A 20,412-nucleotide genomic window follows, 5' to 3' on the forward strand; every position below is an offset into this window, starting at 1 on the left:
CAGTAGGAAATGTTGAAAACAGCAGGCGAATGTTCGGTATTCAGTAGGAAATGTTGAAAACAGCAGGCGAATGTTCGGTATTCAGTAGGAAATGTTGAAACACAGCAGGGCGAATGTTCGGTATTCAGTAGGAAATGTTGAAAACAGCAGGGAATGTTCGGTATTCAGTAGGAAATGTTGAAAACAGCAGGCGAATGTTCGGTATTCGGTAGGAAATGTTGAAAACAGCAGGCGAATGTTCGGTATTCAGTAGGAAATGTTGAAAACAGCAGGCGAATGTTCGGTATTCAGTAGGAAATGTTGAAAACAGCAGGCGAATGTTCGGTATTCGGTAGGAAATGTTGAAAACAGCAGGCGAATGTTCGGTATTCAGTAGGAAATGTTGAAAACAGCAGGCGAATGTTCGGTATTCGGTAGGAAATGTTGAAAACAGCAGGCGAATGTTCGGTATTCAGTAGGAAATGTTGAAAACAGCAGGCGAATGTTCGGTATTCAGTAGGAAATGTTGAAAACAGCAGGCGAATGTTCGGTATTCGGTAGGAAATGTTGAAAACAGCAGGCGAATGTTCGGTATTCGGTAGGAAATGTTGAAAACAGCAGGCGAATGTTCGGTATTCAGTAGGAAATGTTGAAAACAGCAGGCGAATGTTCGGTATTCAGTAGGAAATGTTGAAAACAGCAGGCGAATGTTCGGTATTCGGTAGGAAATGTTGAAAACAGCAGGCGAATGTTCGGTATTTATGTTCGGTATTCAGTAGGAAATGTTGAAAACAGCAGGCGAATGTTCGGTATTCAGTAGGAAATGTTGAAAACAGCAGGCGAATGTTCGGTATTCGGTAGGAAATGTTGAAAACAGCAGGCGAATGTTCGGTATTCGGTAGGAAATGTTGAAAACAGCAGGCGAATGTTCGGTATTCAGTAGGAAATGTTGAAAACAGCAGGCGAATGTTCGGTATTCAGTAGGAAATGTTGAAAACAGCAGGCGAATGTTCGGTATTCAGTAGGAAATGTTGAAAACAGCAGGCGAATGTTCGGTATTCGGTAGGAAATGTTGAAAACAGCAGGCGAATGTTCGGTATTCAGTAGGAAATGTGAAAACAGCAGGCGAATGTTCGGTATTCGGTAGGAAATGTTGAAAACAGCAGGCGAATGTTCGGTATTCAGTAGGAAATGTTGAAAACAGCAGGCGAATGTTCGGTATTCGGTAGGAAATGTTGAAAACAGCAGGCGAATGTTCGGTATTCAGTAGGAAATGTTGAAAACAGCAGGCGAATGTTCGGTATTCAGTAGGAAATGTTGAAAACAGCAGGCGAATGTTCGGTATTCGGTAGGAAATGTTGAAAACAGCAGGCGAATGTTCGGTATTCGGTAGGAAATGTTGAAAACAGCAGGCGAATGTTCGGTATTCAGTAGGAAATGTTGAAAACAGCAGGCGAATGTTCGGTATTCGGTAGGAAATGTTGAAAACAGCAGGCGAATGTTCGGTATTCGGTAGGAAATGTTGAAAACAGCAGGCGAATGTTCGGTATTCGGTAGGAAATGTTGAAAACAGCAGGCGAATGTTCGGTATTCAGTAGGAAATGTTGAAAACAGCAGGCGAATGTTCGGTATTCAGTAGGAAATGTTGAAAACAGCAGGCGAATGTTCGGTATTCAGTAGGAAATGTTGAAAACAGCAGGCGAATGTTCGGTATTCGGTAGGAAATGTTGAAAACAGCAGGCGAATGTTCGGTATTCAGTAGGAAATGTCGAAAACAGTAGGTGAATGTTCGGTATTCAGTAGGAAATGTTGAAAACAGCAGGCGAATGTTCGGTATTCGGTAGGAAATGTTGAAAACAGCAGGCGAATGTTCGGTATTCGGTAGGAAATGTTGAAAACAGCAGGCGAATGTTCGGTATTCAGTAGGAAATGTTGAAAACAGCAGGCGAATGTTCGGTATTCGGTAGGAAATGTTGAAAACAGCAGGCGAATGTTCGGTATTCAGTAGGAAATGTTGAAAACAGCAGGCGAATGTTCGGTATTCGGTAGGAAATGTTGAAAACAGCAGGCGAATGTTCGGTATTCGGTAGGAAATGTTGAAAACAGCAGGCGAATGTTCGGTATTCAGTAGGAAATGTTGAAAACAGCAGGCGAATGTTCGGTATTCGGTAGGAAATGTTGAAAACAGCAGGCGAATGTTCGGTATTCAGTAGGAAATGTTGAAAACAGCAGGCGAATGTTCGGTATTCGGTAGGAAATGTTGAAAACAGCAGGCGAATGTTCGGTATTCGGTAGGAAATGTTGAAAACAGCAGGCGAATGTTCGGTATTCAGTAGGAAATGTTGAAAACAGCAGGCGAATGTTCGGTATTCAGTAGGAAATGTTGAAAACAGCAGGCGAATGTTCGGTATTCGGTAGGAAATGTTGAAAACAGCAGGCGAATGTTCGGTATTCGGTAGGAAATGTTGAAAACAGCAGGCGAATGTTCGGTATTCAGTAGGAAATGTTGAAAACAGCAGGCGAATGTTCGGTATTCGGTAGGAAATGTTGAAAACAGCAGGCGAATGTTCGGTATTCGGTAGGAAATGTTGAAAACAGCAGGCGAATGTTCGGTATTCGGTAGGAAATGTTGAAAACAGCAGGCGAATGTTCGGTATTCAGTAGGAAATGTTGAAAACAGCAGGCGAATGTTCGGTATTCAGTAGGAAATGTTGAAAACAGCAGGCGAATGTTCGGTATTCGGTAGGAAATGTTGAAAACAGCAGGCGAATGTTCGGTATTCGGTAGGAAATGTTGAAAACAGCAGGCGAATGTTCGGTATTCAGTAGGAAATGTTGAAAACAGCAGGCGAATGTTCGGTATTCAGTAGGAAATGTCGAAAACAGTAGGTGAATGTTCGGTATTCGGTAGGAAATGTTGAAAACAGCAGGCGAATGTTCGGTATTCGGTAGGAAATGTTGAAAACAGCAGGCGAATGTTCGGTATTCAGTAGGAAATGTTGAAAACAGCAGGCGAATGTTCGGTATTCGGTAGGAAATGTTGAAAACAGCAGGCGAATGTTCGGTATTCAGTAGGAAATGTCGAAAACAGTAGGTGAATGTTCGGTATTCAGTAGGAAATGTTGAAAACAGCAGGCGAATGTTCGGTATTCGGTAGGAAATGTTGAAAACAGCAGGCGAATGTTCGGTATTCGGTAGGAAATGTTGAAAACAGCAGGCGAATGTTCGGTATTCAGTAGGAAATGTTGAAAACAGCAGGCGAATGTTCGGTATTCAGTAGGAAATGTTGAAAACAGCAGGTGAATGTTAGGTATTCAGTAGGAAATGTTGAAAACAGCAGGCGAATGTTCGGTATTCAGTAGGAAATGTTGAAAACAGTAGGTGAATGTTCGGTATTCAGTAGGAAATGTTGAAAACAGCAGGCGAATGTTCGGTATTCAGTAGGAAATGTTGAAAACAGTAGGCGAATGTTCGGTATTCGGTAGGAAATGTTGAAAACAGCAGGCGAATGTTCGGTATTCGGTAGGAAATGTTGAAAACAGCAGGCGAATGTTCGGTATTCAGTAGGAAATGTTGAAAACAGTAGGTGAATGTTAGGTATTCAGTAGGAAATGTTGAAAACAGCAGGCGAATGTTCGGTATTCAGTAGGAAATGTTGAAAACAGTAGGTGAATGTTCGGTATTCGGTAGGAAATGTTGAAAACAGCAGGCGAATGTTCGGTATTCGGTAGGAAATGTTGAAAACAGCAGGCGAATGTTCGGTATTCAGTAGGAAATGTTGAAAACAGCAGGCGAATGTTCGGTATTCAGTAGGAAATGTTGAAAACAGCAGGCGAATGTTCGGTATTCGGTAGGAAATGTTGAAAACAGCAGGCGAATGTTCGGTATTCAGTAGGAAATGTTGAAAACAGCAGGCGAATGTTCGGTATTCAGTAGGAAATGTTGAAAACAGCAGGCGAATGTTCGGTATTCAGTAGGAAATGTTGAAAACAGCAGGCGAATGTTCGGTATTCAGTAGGAAATTTTGAAAACAGCAGGCGAATGTTCGGTATTCAGTAGGAAATGTTGAAAACAGCAGGCGAATGTTCGGTATTCGGTAGGAAATGTTGAAAACAGCAGGCGAATGTTCGGTATTCAGTAGGAAATGTTGAAAACAGCAGGCGAATGTTCGGTATTCAGTAGGAAATGTTGAAAACAGCAGGCGAATGTTCGGTATTCAGTAGGAAATGTTGAAAACAGCAGGCGAATGTTCGGTATTCAGTAGGAAATGTTGAAAACAGCAGGCGAATGTTCGGTATTCAGTAGGAAATGTTGAAAACAGCAGGCGAATGTTCGGTATTCAGTAGGAAATTTTGAAAACAGCAGGCGAATGTTCGGTATTCAGTAGGAAATGTTGAAAACAGCAGGCGAATGTTCGGTATTCAGTAGGAAATGTTGAAAACAGCAGGCGAATGTTCGGTATTCAGTAGGAAATTTTGAAAACAGCAGGCGAATGTTCGGTATTCAGTAGGAAATGTTTAAAACAGCAGGCGAATGTTCGGTATTCAGTAGGAAATGTTGAAAACAGCAGGCGAATGTTCGGTATTCAGTAGGAAATTTTGAAAACAGCAGGCGAATGTTCGGTATTCGGTAGGAAATGTTGAAAACAGCAGGCGAATGTTCGGTATTCAGTAGGAAATTTTGAAAACAGCAGGCGAATGTTCGGTATTCAGTAGGAAATGTTGAAAACAGCAGGTGAATGTTAGGTATTCAGTAGGAAATGTTGAAAACAGCAGGCGAATGTTCGGTATTCAGTAGGAAATGTTGAAAACAGTAGGCGAATGTTCGGTATTCGGTAGGAAATGTTGAAAACAGCAGGCGAATGTTCGGTATTCGGTAGGAAATGTTGAAAACAGCAGGCGAATGTTCGGTATTCAGTAGGAAATGTTGAAAACAGTAGGTGAATGTTAGGTATTCAGTAGGAAATGTTGAAAACAGCAGGCGAATGTTCGGTATTCAGTAGGAAATGTTGAAAACAGTAGGTGAATGTTCGGTATTCGGTAGGAAATGTTGAAAACAGCAGGCGAATGTTCGGTATTCGGTAGGAAATGTTGAAAACAGCAGGCGAATGTTCGGTATTCAGTAGGAAATGTTGAAAACAGCAGGCGAATGTTCGGTATTCAGTAGGAAATGTTGAAAACAGCAGGCGAATGTTCGGTATTCAGTAGGAAATGTTGAAAACAGCAGGCGAATGTTCGGTATTCAGTAGGAAATGTTGAAAACAGCAGGCGAATGTTCGGTATTCAGTAGGAAATGTTGAAAACAGCAGGCGAATGTTCGGTATTCAGTAGGAAATTTTGAAAACAGCAGGCGAATGTTCGGTATTCAGTAGGAAATGTTGAAAACAGCAGGCGAATGTTCGGTATTCAGTAGGAAATGTTGAAAACAGCAGGCGAATGTTCGGTATTCAGTAGGAAATGTTGAAAACAGCAGGCGAATGTTCGGTATTCAGTAGGAAATGTTGAAAACAGCAGGCGAATGTTCGGTATTCAGTAGGAAATGTTGAAAACAGCAGGCGAATGTTCGGTATTCAGTAGGAAATTTTGAAAACAGCAGGCGAATGTTCGGTATTCAGTAGGAAATGTTGAAAACAGCAGGCGAATGTTCGGTATTCGGTAGGAAATGTTGAAAACAGCAGGCGAATGTTCGGTATTCAGTAGGAAATGTTGAAAACAGCAGGCGAATGTTCGGTATTCAGTAGGAAATGTTGAAAACAGCAGGCGAATGTTCGGTATTCAGTAGGAAATGTTGAAAACAGCAGGCGAATGTTCGGTATTCAGTAGGAAATGTTGAAAACAGCAGGCGAATGTTCGGTATTCGGTAGGAAATGTTGAAAACAGCAGGCGAATGTTCGGTATTCAGTAGGAAATGTTGAAAACAGCAGGCGAATGTTCGGTATTCAGTAGGAAATGTTGAAAACAGCAGGCGAATGTTCGGTATTCAGTAGGAAATGTTGAAAACAGCAGGCGAATGTTCGGTATTCAGTAGGAAATGTTGAAAACAGCAGGCGAATGTTCGGTATTCGGTAGGAAATGTTGAAAACAGCAGGCGAATGTTCGGTATTCGGTAGGAAATGTTGAAAACAGCAGGCGAATGTTCGGTATTCAGTAGGAAATGTTGAAAACAGCAGGCGAATGTTCGGTATTCAGTAGGAAATGTTGAAAACAGCAGGCGAATGTTCGGTATTCGGTAGGAAATGTTGAAAACAGCAGGCGAATGTTCGGTATTCGGTAGGAAATGTTGAAAACAGCAGGCGAATGTTCGGTATTCAGTAGGAAATGTTGAAAACAGCAGGCGAATGTTCGGTATTCGGTAGGAAATGTTGAAAACAGCAGGCGAATGTTCGGTATTCGGTAGGAAATGTTGAAAACAGCAGGCGAATGTTCGGTATTCAGTAGGAAATGTTGAAAACAGCAGGCGAATGTTCGGTATTCGGTAGGAAATGTTGAAAACAGCAGGCGAATGTTCGGTATTCAGTAGGAAATGTTGAAAACAGCAGGCGAATGTTCGGTATTCAGTAGGAAATGTTGAAAACAGCAGGCGAATGTTCGGTATTCAGTAGGAAATGTTGAAAACAGCAGGCGAATGTTCGGTATTCGGTAGGAAATGTTGAAAACAGCAGGCGAATGTTCGGTATTCGGTAGGAAATGTTGAAAACAGCAGGCGAATGTTCGGTATTCAGTAGGAAATGTCGAAAACAGTAGGTGAATGTTTTGCATTCGGTAGGAAATGTCTAAAATAGCAGGTGAATGTTTGGCATTCGGTAGGAAATGTCATTTCCAGCTTGACCCAAACAATACCAAAGTTGTAAATAAAACAATAAATAAATAAATAAAACAACCCATTGATTTTGCTTTTAACTTTTTACTTTTACTTTTGCCTTTAAATATAATTAAAAAAATATTCAAGGAAGAACTATCGAATAAATTTAACATTTTATTTACCAAATGCATGCCATATTTATGCTATCAGAAAATCAACATGAGGAGTGGTGAAAGGGCAGGTAACTAGACAACTATAATTTATCAGACCATTTCATAAAGATGATGGCAAAACATATTTTGTCTATAATTATTTTAAACATTTTGTTTTTATGAAATTAATGTAAATTGAAAAAGTTTTTTAAAAATCAACAATTCATGAAGTTCTTTTAAATATAACAATGAAAGTTGTTTCATTTTCCTTACCTAAAGGTCGGGAGACGACATTAAAATTTGATTTTTTTTTAAATGGTTCTTGATATAAATTATTAAGGTAATAATTTTCATAAAGTGAGTATAATGCTTCAATTCACAAATTATTGAAATAATTTTAGGAAACTGATATTTATTTTTCAGTTTTTTTGGTGTTAAATGGTGAGAAATGAAATTTTTTCTTTTTTTAGCTATCCATCATTAAATTGTTTGATTTGTTTTTCTATATAATTTGTATATTAGTATTATTATATATTAATAATTTACTTTTGCTCCAAATTTACTTTAGGTTATTACCTTTGAAATGCAATTCAATTGTAATTAATGAAGTGATGTTTATTTATTATTATTTTTACTGAACGGTGATTATTAAGGCCATTGGCAGATGAGGATTAATGAGATACAATGATATCTAGTTAAAAGTGAATAGGATTGAGGATGATTAATGAAATGAACCCAGTTCCATTGTAGAGATGGTATATGACAGGAATCTGCTAAAATTGTATGACAAAGTTGTAGTTTGCAAGGAGGCAGCTGTGTGGCAACCTAAAACCTTTATGAAAAAGCTCTGTTCAGTTAAAGAATAATTGTGTAGTGCATTATAGGTAATCTTTGGTTTTAAGTAGTCAAAATGATTTTTTCTCTAATTGTAAAATACATTTTGTTTGTGGATAAAATAAATAACAAAAACTTCCTTTCATTGACAAATAAATTCATTGAAAAATTAAACTTTGAAAAAGAAAATTAAAAAATTTTTTTTTTTTAATTAGAAAAAAAATAGAACAAAATTCTGATAATTTTCCGCCCTCTCTCAAAAAATAATGTATTGAAAATATCTTTATATTTTACTGTCTAGACTGGCTTTGGAAATCATTTTGACTGTTAAAACTAGTCATATAGTGTGTTTTAAATATTTTAAATAAATTTTACCAAAAATTTCAATGTTTGACTTTTGGAAAAAATGGCATATAGTTAAATTTAAATCTTCCATATAATACCATTATCCAATCTTATGATAATTAATTACAATACTCACTTTAAAAAGGTGATACCAATTTACCATAAAAGACCTGTTTCTATTTATTTTTACTCCTAGTAACAAAAACAGGGGTCCCATCTTTACAAAAGAAATTTTTGGGAATGGTAAAATAATTTCCCATTAAAAAACAAGATTTAAAATAAATGGAATAAATTTTGAAAGAATTTAACAAAAATGTGACATTTATTGTATTCTTTTTACCATTTTCTTTTCATGGAATAAGCTCTGAATATTTTTTATCATTTCAGGTATTTAAGATAAAAAATAATTGTATTTCTCCATTGCATTATATTTGAGTAAATAAAAAAAATACAGAATAACTTCTGCTCCATTAATTAAATTTTCTTACGATTAAATTGTTTTGGTTTGTTTTTTAGATATTTTTTATTGTGTATATCTTTAAGACTTTAAAATAAGTCTAAAAAAAGTGGATACATTTGAGCAATTATTTGACCTTTTGTAAATTTGTGAATAATTTCCTGTTTTAGAATGAGAAAAATTATTTAAATTCTAAAATTTAAAAGAAATAATTTTTCTGTACAATTTTTCTATCCCTTATAAAACAGCAAACTTAGGTTGAATTATTTTGATTTTATGAGTTTTTAACTTTTTTTTTTATTATGAGAGCTAAAAATATACAGCATTTTAACCTTGTGTAAAAAATTGTTCAATAACAAATAAAAGTATTTTATTTTGACCTGCTTTTATAATTGCAATTTTTATTTCTAGGTTGGCACAAATATGGCAAGTGTTGTCCTTAATAAGAAAACAGATGTTCTCATTCGAGAGTTGGGAGGTTGTATGGGTCCAATTTGGCATAGTTACTTCAAAGATGCTGACTATTTGATGGTAAAGTTGTTACATTTTAGAGACTTAACCTTAAAACTAGATTTAATAGATAATTGAATTTAATTAACTCACATTAATTTAAAAAAGTTTTTAAGTTTTATTTTTGCCTAACTTTCCCTCAACTTTTACATGGTTATAGTAAGAATTTACTTTACTTCAGAAAGATAGTTTGAGAAAAAAATTTAACATCTTTATTTATACCAAGCTTTTAGAAAAGTTTGAATTTTAAAGTCAAAAAGTAAAAAAAATCTGCCATTGAATATTTAATCAACCAAATATGAATTAGTTTGTTTCTCAGTCATTCATTTAATTTGAAAATTCCATTTCCCCAAAATTTTGATGGTTTCGAAGCAAAGAACTTATCAGTGTTTTTTTTTTATGTTATTCATAAGAATTGAAATTTTTACCATTGAAATTATTCTGCAAACATTTGAACAGATGGTAATCTAAAGAAGCAGTATTTAGTGAATAAGCTGCAGCAATTTTTATCTGATTGTCAAAGAAATTATGGTCTGGCATTATGGTGATGGAATACAACACCATTCCTATTGACTAACCATGCACATTTTTTAATTACTGTCATTAATTCACCTAGTTGTGAGCAATATTTTTGAGAATTAATTTTCTAATTACTTGGCAGTAACTTATAGAACAGAATTCTTTTCCAGACATAAAGCATAACTTACTTAGGGTGGAATTCTGTTTTTTAGGGTAATTAACAGTGGTTCATCTCACTTACTACAGATCGTTTCCTCATATGATGGCAAATCATCCTCATGATTTGTAACAATTTGCTTGAAAAAAAAAAGAGTATTTTCATTCCATTTATAAACAAATCACAGATGGAAATCCAAAAAGTTATTTTCATGCAAATCTTCTAGTACTCAAATATTGTATTGATTAGTTTACCCAAGTTTTACCAAATGAATGGTGGACTTTATGTCAACTATTCTTGTTAGTTTTCATTTTGTATAACTCAATTAAATTCTCAATTAAATGATTTGGTCCCCATTTGTAGACTGTGCTCTGCCAAAGCATTCTTCAACATTAAGGCTAAAATCTCCAACTTTAAACTTTGGAAACCACTTCTGTACATTTCCTTGAACTATAGTATCTTCATCATACTCTGCACATTCTTTTTGGTTCTTATTCAGTATTATTATTATTTATGGCACTTTCATGTAAGGAGGCTATTATTTGAGACCATATCTACAGGGAAACTATATAGGGAGTTGAGCAGCAAGATATCTGCTCACATTACATTTAAACATTTACATGTTAGTACAATCAGAGAAACAGGAAACTGGGAGGGAATTCCAAAGTCTAGCAATTCGAGGGAAGAAACTATTAGAGTAGAAGGCCTTCTTTACACTGTAGATATCCCCATTCTATTACAGAGTGGATCCTATCTAAGAGCAAAAAACTAGTTGTAGATGCACCAGCCCAGATGTGGCAACAATGCACAGACGAATGATGGCTTTGTAGAGAGTGTGAGTAGTTTTCTAGCACAGTAGAGAGAACTCACCTATACAGCAACCTTGGCAATGTCTTCAATGTATTTGGTCCAAGTCATGTTGCCTGTGAATGTTAAGCCACAGAGTTTGAATAAAGAGCTTTCAGGTAACATATTATTATCATGGTAATTGGTGGTTGAGAAGGTTTCTTGTAATTGTTAAAGGAAAGAGGCTTAGTTTTGGAAGCAGTGAATGTTACCATCCATTGATGTAGCTATTCCATTACAGAGTGGAGGTCATTCTCTAAGGTTTCAGCCATTGCCTTAGATATGTGTCCATTTGATTGCCCTTCATGTCTGTTATAGAGTGTGGTATCATTGGTTTTCAAAGCATTTTTGTCTAGGAAACTAGAAAAGCATTTTCGATTTTTAAAGGTCAGTAAAATGAACACAATGAAATCATTTCAAACTGTATTTCTCAAGAGATATTTTGGAGTATGCTCTGACAAGAAATGTATGTAACTATAATTGTCAAAACATGAACTACTAAAATTCAGCTCAAACAACCCGATATTTTCTTATTTGTGCACAAATGGTATGTTCACATATTCATTCATATAAATAGAGTAGTTTCAATTAAAGTTAATCAGAAATACATCAAAACATTGTTTCGACTATGATTCAAGAGTTTACATTCGCTACTTGTTAATACAATTAGAAGTAAACTAAAAAGGCACTACATGATCTATGATGCAATTGTTTACGTATGCTACTTCACAATTCGAGAGAAACTTAACACTCCTCCAACACCATATATTTGCTCCAGGGCTACGAATTTGACAACTACAACCCCATGCAGATGAGTAAAACCTCTCCAAAAACAAAGTCACCTGATGACTGTGTGTAGCAACCTGTGATACCTTAGGACAGGATCCTAGTGTATAAACATTCGTCTATTTCCACCCTTACTTTCCCTAGATAAGAAATTGGAGAGGCCCAATCCGATTGATCATGTCATGCCCTAGTATCTATAAGTTCACCCTCAACCATATTATTCTGACTTTAAAAAAAAAATCCAAATCTCCTTTTTATTTTTTCCCCCAAATAGATACTACAAGATAGTCAATATGATTATTGACAACAAAGAAGATTATCAATGCCAAAGAGTAATGTTTCCAAAGAAGTAATGTTTTTCTTAGAGTGGTGTTTTCTGATAATGATTCTTCTCTTTCAGTAAAATTTTATTCTGGTTGTCTAAGAACAATGTATTCTAAGAATAGGAATATAATTGTCCTACCTATAGAATTTTATTTGACAATTATATTCGATATAAAAATATAAAATAATAATTAAATAATCCACATGACAAACCAAACAAATGATATTAGTCTGTGGTTTGAGGGATTGTTGGAGTCTTTTCCCAGCTTGGATGTGAATATTCTCAATCAGAAATCTATTTTAAGATTTTCATTTTCTAGGAATGTAAAAAATTATCCTACTATAGAATTATATTTGAGAACTTGATTTAACATTAATGGGTGATTGCTCTGCCATAACAAACAACACCATCATAGTAAACAATTTGTTCTACTCTACAATATAATTAGAGGTAAACTAAAGAAGAGACTCGGTCAACACCATCTGCATATTAATGTTTTGATCTAATTAATAATAAACTATATAAAGTAGAGACTGTTTCAACTAAAACCTTTGCATATACATATATAACTGAACTCAATTGATAGTTTTTGTATATATTCTTTTTATTTACTCATCTTTCTTACAAAATAAACATAAATCTGCAGTAATTTTCATATTAATTACACTGTTATCCATGGTGATGATTCCAACAGCTCCATTCTTTATAAACATATTTTAGTTCTCCTTACATATATACTTATTTTCACATAGTTACTACATTCCAGTAAATATGGCTTTTTTTTTTTTTTTAATATTGTTTCTTAATTTACCATTTTCTACAGAATTTACTTGAAATAAAATTTTCAGTTTTTTATCTAAATTAAATTAAATAATTTTTCTGATTATTTAAATTTTTTTTTTTTCCAGTTTATGATTGATTTGAACAACAGGCAGCAAATATCCGCTGCATGTATCCAATTACTTTCAGTCCTCCATGACAAACGACTGATGAACATTCCTGTTCTCATCCTACTTAATAAAATGTAAGTTAATTATGAAATTGAAATTTAATGTCATAAGACTTACTGTATTCTTAAGTATATTAAATATTTATGTCAATAAATCAAAAACAAAAACTTTGGATAGAATTTCAATATATATATGAACATAAACTAACGGCTATTCATGGTCAAATTTTTTACTAATTAATCATTCAGTAGCTATTGCTGCTGCTGAGCAATTTATTCTGACACATTTTATCTTCAATGTTTCACAACTTTTTAAAACTAATAATCAACATTTAAACATGGAATAGCACATTTCATATGCAAGATTTTTAAAATTAAAATGCTGCATTCTAAACGCTCTCCAAACAAAATTTTCCATACAAATTGTAGCTGAAGATGAATGCAAAACTCTTGATTTGTTTTATAAAATTCTACATCTGGTAAAAAATTATTTGGAGGATTTACTTAAAACAGTATTGTGTAGAATTTTTATTTGATAAATTAATAGTGTAATCAACTGCTTACTTTTAAATCTTTGTTAAAGATTTATGCATCAGTATAATAAGAAAAGAATGATGAAACCTTCACTTTCTTGAGTCATTTAAACAATCTAAAGATCTGGATCTTTTCTTTTTCTAACAAAAAGCTTTTAAGAAAGTTGACTAAGAGTATAGGAGAGGAGGACACAACAGAATTATTTAAAGAAAATGAAATCAAAGGAAACCTAAAAACAAGTGTTATCCTTGTCTTATCTACTTGTGAAAAATATTATGGATTTATGTGTGAATATACTAGGACATTGAAAAAGTGAATGAAGAATCTGAGAATAAAGAACGCATAAACTTTAAATCTGCAAAGAAAATATTTCAAACAGAAACTAAAATATTGAATTGCTGGATTGAAAACAATACAAAAATTCAAAGAAGTTTGATAAAATACAATGTTATTGAAAAGACCATTTGTAAACAAAAATGAACCACAAGTCATTAATTCTTAAAAATGAACCATAAGTCATTAATTCTTAAAATACAAGAACTAATGAGAAAATCTTGAAATTATCTTTTATTTCTTTTATTATCTGTTTTTCAAGAGATTTTATGCATGAAATAAATGATATATTTTTGTTTTGGATCTATTTCTTTTTAAACTTAAGTAGACTAAATGTTCAAAAGTCACTTAATTTTGTTGTTTTGCTTTTGTAAGTAACATTTTCATTCATGTATTTCTTAGTATAAATTTATTTATTTATTTTGCTAAATGCATTATTAAGGCCCAGGTAGCCACTTTAGGACTTAAAGATATTGGTTGGGCGATGAATGTCAACATGCAAGGATTGGAAACAACCAGTGGCTTGGACAAAAGATTTCTTCAGAGGAATTCTTTATCCAAATATTTGTTTACATTAGATTTGAACACATGATTAAATAAACATCCACTTTTAATCGCTTCTATATTATTCCTGATAATATAGATGCATATAGACACGCATATATTGAATCTAATGTATGAATAAAACACATGAAGCCAAATTCTTCTGGTTAACTCATAGAGTGCTAAGGTCGCCTCCAAAATGGCCATGCCTAGCCCGTTTATTTACAATTATAAAACACAGGAAAAAAACGGCTATGCCCTCTGGTTGTAAAGGACTATAATTAGTCACATTAGGATTAGTAGTGTAAGGGAAGTAACTCTACTCAATATATTACATCCTTCAATTTTACTTAGAATCATTCACATAATCGTTCAATTTTGTGGGTGGTCTCCGAATACGTCCTGACCTACGAGTGGGTGGTGATGCTGGTTTTTTCACCACTGTAGGAGTCCCTGCAGCTTCATCCATATGTCTGCTCTCAGGTACTAAGCTTTCCTCAGGAATGTCAGGTGTGCCCGAATTCTCAAGATTCTCTGCAGCGTTATCTGTCTGTAACTCAAGCATCACTTTCTCTGCTGGCCTACATGCCTCCTTACTATCCCTCCACTGGTCTTCACTTCAAAATTCACTGCTCCCAACTGTCTGGTAATGATACCTTCAACTCATTGTTGAGCAGATCCCTAACTCCATAAGAGCACATGATCGGCTACTTGAATTCACACTTTTCTCCTTCTTTCCATTTTATTCTTAATGTCCAGAGCTTTGTGATCTGGCTTTATCAAATGAAATGCCATTCTAAACTGCCGTTTGAACATCAGCTCGGCTGGAAAAACCCCAGTTGATGAATTGGGAGTTATCCTATAAGTGAATAAAAATCTGTTCACCTTGGTTTCAAGTGTAGCCTTGTGGTTTGTTTCCATCCTTTTAAGCTCTTCCGTGAATGTGTGCGCAACTGTGCTCTGCTTGTCCATTTGAGGACGAGTGGTAAGGAGATGTAAAAATGTGCCAAATTCCATTGGCATTCATGAATACTTTGAATTCTTGATTTGTAAAGCAGGGATCATTGTCACTCATGACCAATACAGGTAGTTTGTGTGTTGCAAAGATCCCTTTCATTTTCTCAATTGTGGCTGTCGCAGAAGATGTTTTCATTATACATATCTCCATCCACTTTGAATGAGCTTCCACTACTATCAAAAATATGTGTCCCAAAAATGGACCCGCATAATCTGTGTGAATTCTTTCCCATGGCAAACTTGGATATTACCAGTAATGAATGGGTGCCTTGCTAAGGTTACTTTGATTGAGCATTCAAGTCTCACAAGCTTTGGTTTTCTCAATGTCACCGTCTAGATTTGGCCTCCACACATAGCTGTGAGCAAGGGCCTTCATCTGTACGATCCCTTTGTGTGCCTGATGCAGTTACTGCAAAACTTTTACTCAAAGTCTAGTCGGAATTACTACCCTGCTTCCCCATAATACTGCACCATCTTCACATGTCAACTCTGTTTGCTTGTTAAAATAGGGCTTCATTGCAGTATCTGAGACGCACATAATGTATCTTTTCATCTCCATTCTTACTGCTGTCACAGCTACTGTAGCATCAATCAAATTCATCATGTGTATTCTGTTAATGTTTGGTGTGGCATCCTATGCATTGATTGGAAGATGACTCAGGCAATCTGCATTTCCATTGAGGGACCTAGCACGATACTCTAACTTATAATTGTAGGCTGCTAGAAAGAGTCCTCTTGACATTGAACCTGGGCTGCAACGAGAGAAGGAATTGGTTTGTGTTCAGCAAATAACACTAATAACGGTTTGTGGTTTGTGAACAAAGTAAAATTATTCCCATACAAATATTAATGTCATCTTTTTAACCACAAAAACCAGGGCCAGTCCCTCCTAAATGTGTGCATAGTTCCGTTCTGCCTCTGACAGCATTTGTGAAATGTAGCATACTGGTTTCTCCCTTCCATCTTCCATTTTATAAGCCATGACAGCTCCTAGTCTATAGGAAGAAGCATCTACTTTCGCTAAAATAGGTTTGGATGGGTCAAAATGAGTTAAAAGGGGTGCAGAACACAACTTCTTTGTTTCTTCAAAACCCCTCATTTGTCCATGGAGCAGTTTTCCTCATTAAGCTGTGAAGCGGTTCTAGTATTGTGGACAAATTCGGAAAATGACTGTGATAATAGTTAATTGCCCTGAGATAGGCTTTTAATACTGTAATGTTTTGTGGTAGAGGTGCCCCTGTCATAGCAGCTACCTTGTTTGGAAGATAACTGATTCTAAAACCCAAATATGTTACTTCAGGGAAGGAAAACTTGCATTTACTTCTTTAATCTTAATCCTGTTTTATTTTTAATCCTGCCTTATTTTTAATCTTGCCTTATTTTTAATCTTGCCTTATTTTTAATCTTGCCTTATTTTTAATCTTGCCTTATTTTTAATCTTGCCTTATTTTTAATCTTGCCTTATTTTTAATCTTGCCTTATTTTTAATCCTGCCTTATTTTTAATCTTGCCTTATTTTTAATCTTGCCTGATCCACTCTGCAGATTCTTTAGATGACCACTGTCATCATGACCTGAAACTAAAATGTCATCTACATGCACCTGGCAAAAAGGGATGTTCTTCAACCTTTTGTCCATTTCTCTTTGAAAAATCCCCGTGGCACTGTGCACCCCAAATTGTAGTCTGGTGGGCTGGTATAATCCCTGGTAGGTGTTTACTGTTAGTAATTCCTGGGTTTCTTCATCCAATTCCAATTACTGATAGGCATGACTTAAGTCAAGCTTTTTAAATTTCTGACCCCCTCTCAAAGAAGCAAGTATATCTTCTGTCCAAGGTATGGGGCAGTTGTCACATGGTTTACTGTTTGGTTGTAGTCTCCGCAGATCCGTAAGTCACGATTATCATTTTTGGCAACCGGTACAAAGTAAAATTTGAAAATTCCCTGGGTTTTTAGGTGATCCAACTCTTTCTCCACATCTGCTTTTATGGCATAAGGCACTGGTCTTGCCCAACAAAATTTGGGACTCACTGTCTTATCAATGGGTATTTTCACCTTAAAATCCTTTAAGCACCCCATTTCTTCAGTAAACACTGAATTGAACTCTGTAAAGCTTTTCCAACCTTGAAGGGAAATCTTCCTGATATAAGGGAAAAATGGCTCTCCAATCTAGCTTTATCTTATTTAACCAGTTGCGGCCAAGTAGTTTTGGTACATTTCCTTTCACCACCAGCAAAGGTAGTCGATGCTTTAACCCTTCCTGCATTACTTCCATAGCTGTAGTTCCATGTGGTTTCACTAACTTGCCAGTTTATGTTCTTAACTTTACATGACTTTCTTTTAGATCCTGAATTTGGCCAATTCTCTAAAGAGAATTTTTCTAAACTCATTACTGAGCATGAGGCCCTTGTGTCTACTTCCATGACCACCTTCTCTTGGTTAATTAGTAGTTCCACTAGCACTGGCGGTGTCTGAAGTGTAGCGACTGTGTGCAGATCTAGTTTTTCCATATTTATTTCCATTTCCTCTGTACAACAATTCTCCTCCACATTGTTCACCATCCTTCTTTCCTTCCCATGTTTTGTTGAACAAGATGGCCTGCTCTCATCTTGTCTACATTTCCAACGAGTATGTCCTATCTTTCTACATTCAAAATATTCCTTGTTTTTAAACTGGCACTTGTCCGTCTGATGGGCAGTGCTTCAACAACGATAACATTCTCTCTTCAATGGTAACCTGTGGACGGACGTTTCACTTCCACTCGTCGATGCTCTCAGCATTAACTTGGAATATTTCCTTGCAGATTCCATGGACATTGCTATTTCAATGGCCTTGTTCAATGTTAGCACCTTTTTGCCAAGCAAATGCTTCTACATCTTTTTGTCCTTAACTCCCACCACCAAACGATCATGTATGTGTTCATTTACTTTTTCTTCAAAGTTGCAATGCTCCAACATTTTCACGGTGCGGCCACATATTCACTGATGGACTTGCCTTCTTGTTTGTCCCTTATGTCTAACAAATAATGTTAATGTATCGCATTAGGGGTCAGCCTTATGTGTTTCTCCATCAGAGTACTCAGTTCTTCAAACATTTTCTGCTCAAGCTTGTTTTCGGCTAGACCCCTGAGGACGGCATAATGTTTGGCACCAAAAACTAATAAAAAAATAGCACACTTCTTATCTTCACTCAATACATCATTGGTGGCATAAAAGAACTTCACTCTTTCAATATAGTGTGAGAATTCCTCTATTGCACAGTCCCATTCTTTAATTATGCCTAGCAATGTCATTTTCTCCCTTCTTTGCTGACACGGCACTTTTTTGTGATTCGTTAGAGTGTGGGTTTTCACCGTTTAATCTTTTGTTTAAATAGCTTCCATATTGTTCCTCTGCATTATCCGTACTTCGTCACCAATTAATGTGTTTTTTCTAGAACACACAGCATGAATAAAACACATGAAGTAAAATTCTTCTGGTTATATCATAGTGTTAAGGTCGCCTCCAAAATGGTCAAACCTAGCCCGTTTATTTACAATAAAGGGCTATAATTAGTTTATTTACAATAAAGGGCTATAATTAGTTTATTTACAATAAAGGGCTATAATTAGTTAATTTACAATAAAGGGTTATAATTAGTTTATTTACAATAAAGGGTTATAATTAGTTTATTTACAATAAAGGGTTATAATTAGGTTTTATTTACAATAAAGGGTTATAATTAGTTTATTTACAATAAAGGATTATAATTAGTTTTTATTTACAATAAAGGGTTATAATTAGTTTTTATTTACAATAAAGGGTTATAATTAGTTTTTATTTACAATAAAGGGTTATAATTAGTTTATTTACAATAAAGGGTTATAATTAGTTTTTATTTACAATAAAGGGTTATAATTAGTTTTTATTTACAATAAAGGGTTATAATTAGTTTATTTACAATAAAGGGTTATAATTAGTTTATTTACAATAAAGGATTATAATTAGTTTTTATTTACAATAAAGGGTTATAATTAGTTTTTATTTACAACTAGCGGGGGTACCCGGCGTTGCCCGAGTGTTTGTTTCCGGGACGGGGGGAGTTTTAAAAAATGTTATGCTAGGTAAGTAGGAAGGATCAAACCCGGAGTCATGAGTAAAAGTAGGAAAATAAAGTGTGAAAAAAAAAAAAAAAACATCTGCAACGTTAACAGTTCGGCCACCAAGAAAAATCCATTCCAGTTGTTTAGAAAAAAAAAAAAAACCGACTACGGTAGGTCGGCGCGAATGTGAAAATATAATGTGAATTGTCCAGCACGCTAACCACTACGCCACAGAGCACTGCAGCTTAGTTTAGTGATTTTAAATAACTTCACATGAAAGAACTACGAAGCCAAACCGGTGTTCTCTTCTCAACTGTTCCTTGTGAACGATCCCCAAACGGTGTTAAGTGGTGGCAGGGGGAGGAGGAATTTATTAGAGAGAAAATATTTTACCACTTCCATTGATCTTAACCGATTTTGGCCGTGACTTCTCAGCAGAAAAAGTATAGAAATCTAAGATTATCGAGGAATTTGAGAAATAATAAGCCTATAACACACCTGATATTGTTCTGCTGTTTGTGCATATTATATTTGCATGAAATATCTTGATTTTTAATCCTATTAATGTCAAAATCATACGGGAAAAAATGAGTTCATTTTATTTATATAGAGATAAAGGGTTATAATTAGTTTATTTACAATAAAGGGTTATAATTTATTTACAATAAAGGGTTATAATTAGTTTATTTACAATAAAGGGTTATAATTAGTTTATTTACAATAAAGGGTTATAATTAGTTTATTTACAATAAAGGGTTATAATTAGTTTTTATTTACAATAAAGGGTTATAATTAGTTTTTTTACAATAAAGGGTTATAATTAGTTTATTTACAATAAAGGGTTATAATTAGTTTATTTACAATAAAGGGTTATAATTAGTTTTTATTTACAATAAAGGGTTATAATTAGTTTTTTTACAATAAAGGGTTATAATTAGTTTATTTACAATAAAGGGTTATAATTAGTTTATTTACAATAAAGGGTTATAATTAGTCACATTAGGAATAGTTATGTAAAGGAAGTAACTCTTCCCAATGTATTATAGAATCCAACATGGCGTATGTGGTATACGCCTAACTTCATTTTATAATAAAAGCTATATTCCTCCTTTATCGTAGAGATCACTGTAGTTTTTCTGTTTTCCCTCGCTCAACAGTTTTAATATATATCCATTCTCCTCTCACACAATAATTTTGCTCCTAATGTACCTATCACTAGATGTTGCATCCCTAATATTTTACTTAGT

The 20,412-nt window shown here is 34.8% G+C and overlaps 1 protein-coding gene across 3 annotated transcripts in view; it reads left to right on the forward strand.

Annotated features, from left to right (window-relative positions):
* The window catches only part of LOC145284728 (ADP-ribosylation factor-like protein 16), a 301,276-nt gene that overhangs the window by 261,300 nt on the left and 19,564 nt on the right, over positions 1–20,412 (forward strand). For all 3 annotated transcript variants that reach the window (XM_080133660.1, XM_080133659.1, XM_080133658.1), the window contains exons 3-4: positions 8,979–9,098; positions 12,619–12,734. In XM_080133660.1, the coding sequence (XP_079989786.1) occupies positions 8,979–9,098; positions 12,619–12,734 (236 nt within the window). The remainder of the gene's footprint in view (positions 1–8,978; positions 9,099–12,618; positions 12,735–20,412) is intronic.

The sequence above is a fragment of the Euprymna scolopes genome, chromosome 9 (genome assembly GCF_053919585.1).
Source record: "Euprymna scolopes isolate OS-2025 chromosome 9, ASM5391958v1, whole genome shotgun sequence".
NCBI classification, from domain to species: domain Eukaryota; kingdom Metazoa; phylum Mollusca; class Cephalopoda; order Sepiida; family Sepiolidae; genus Euprymna; species Euprymna scolopes.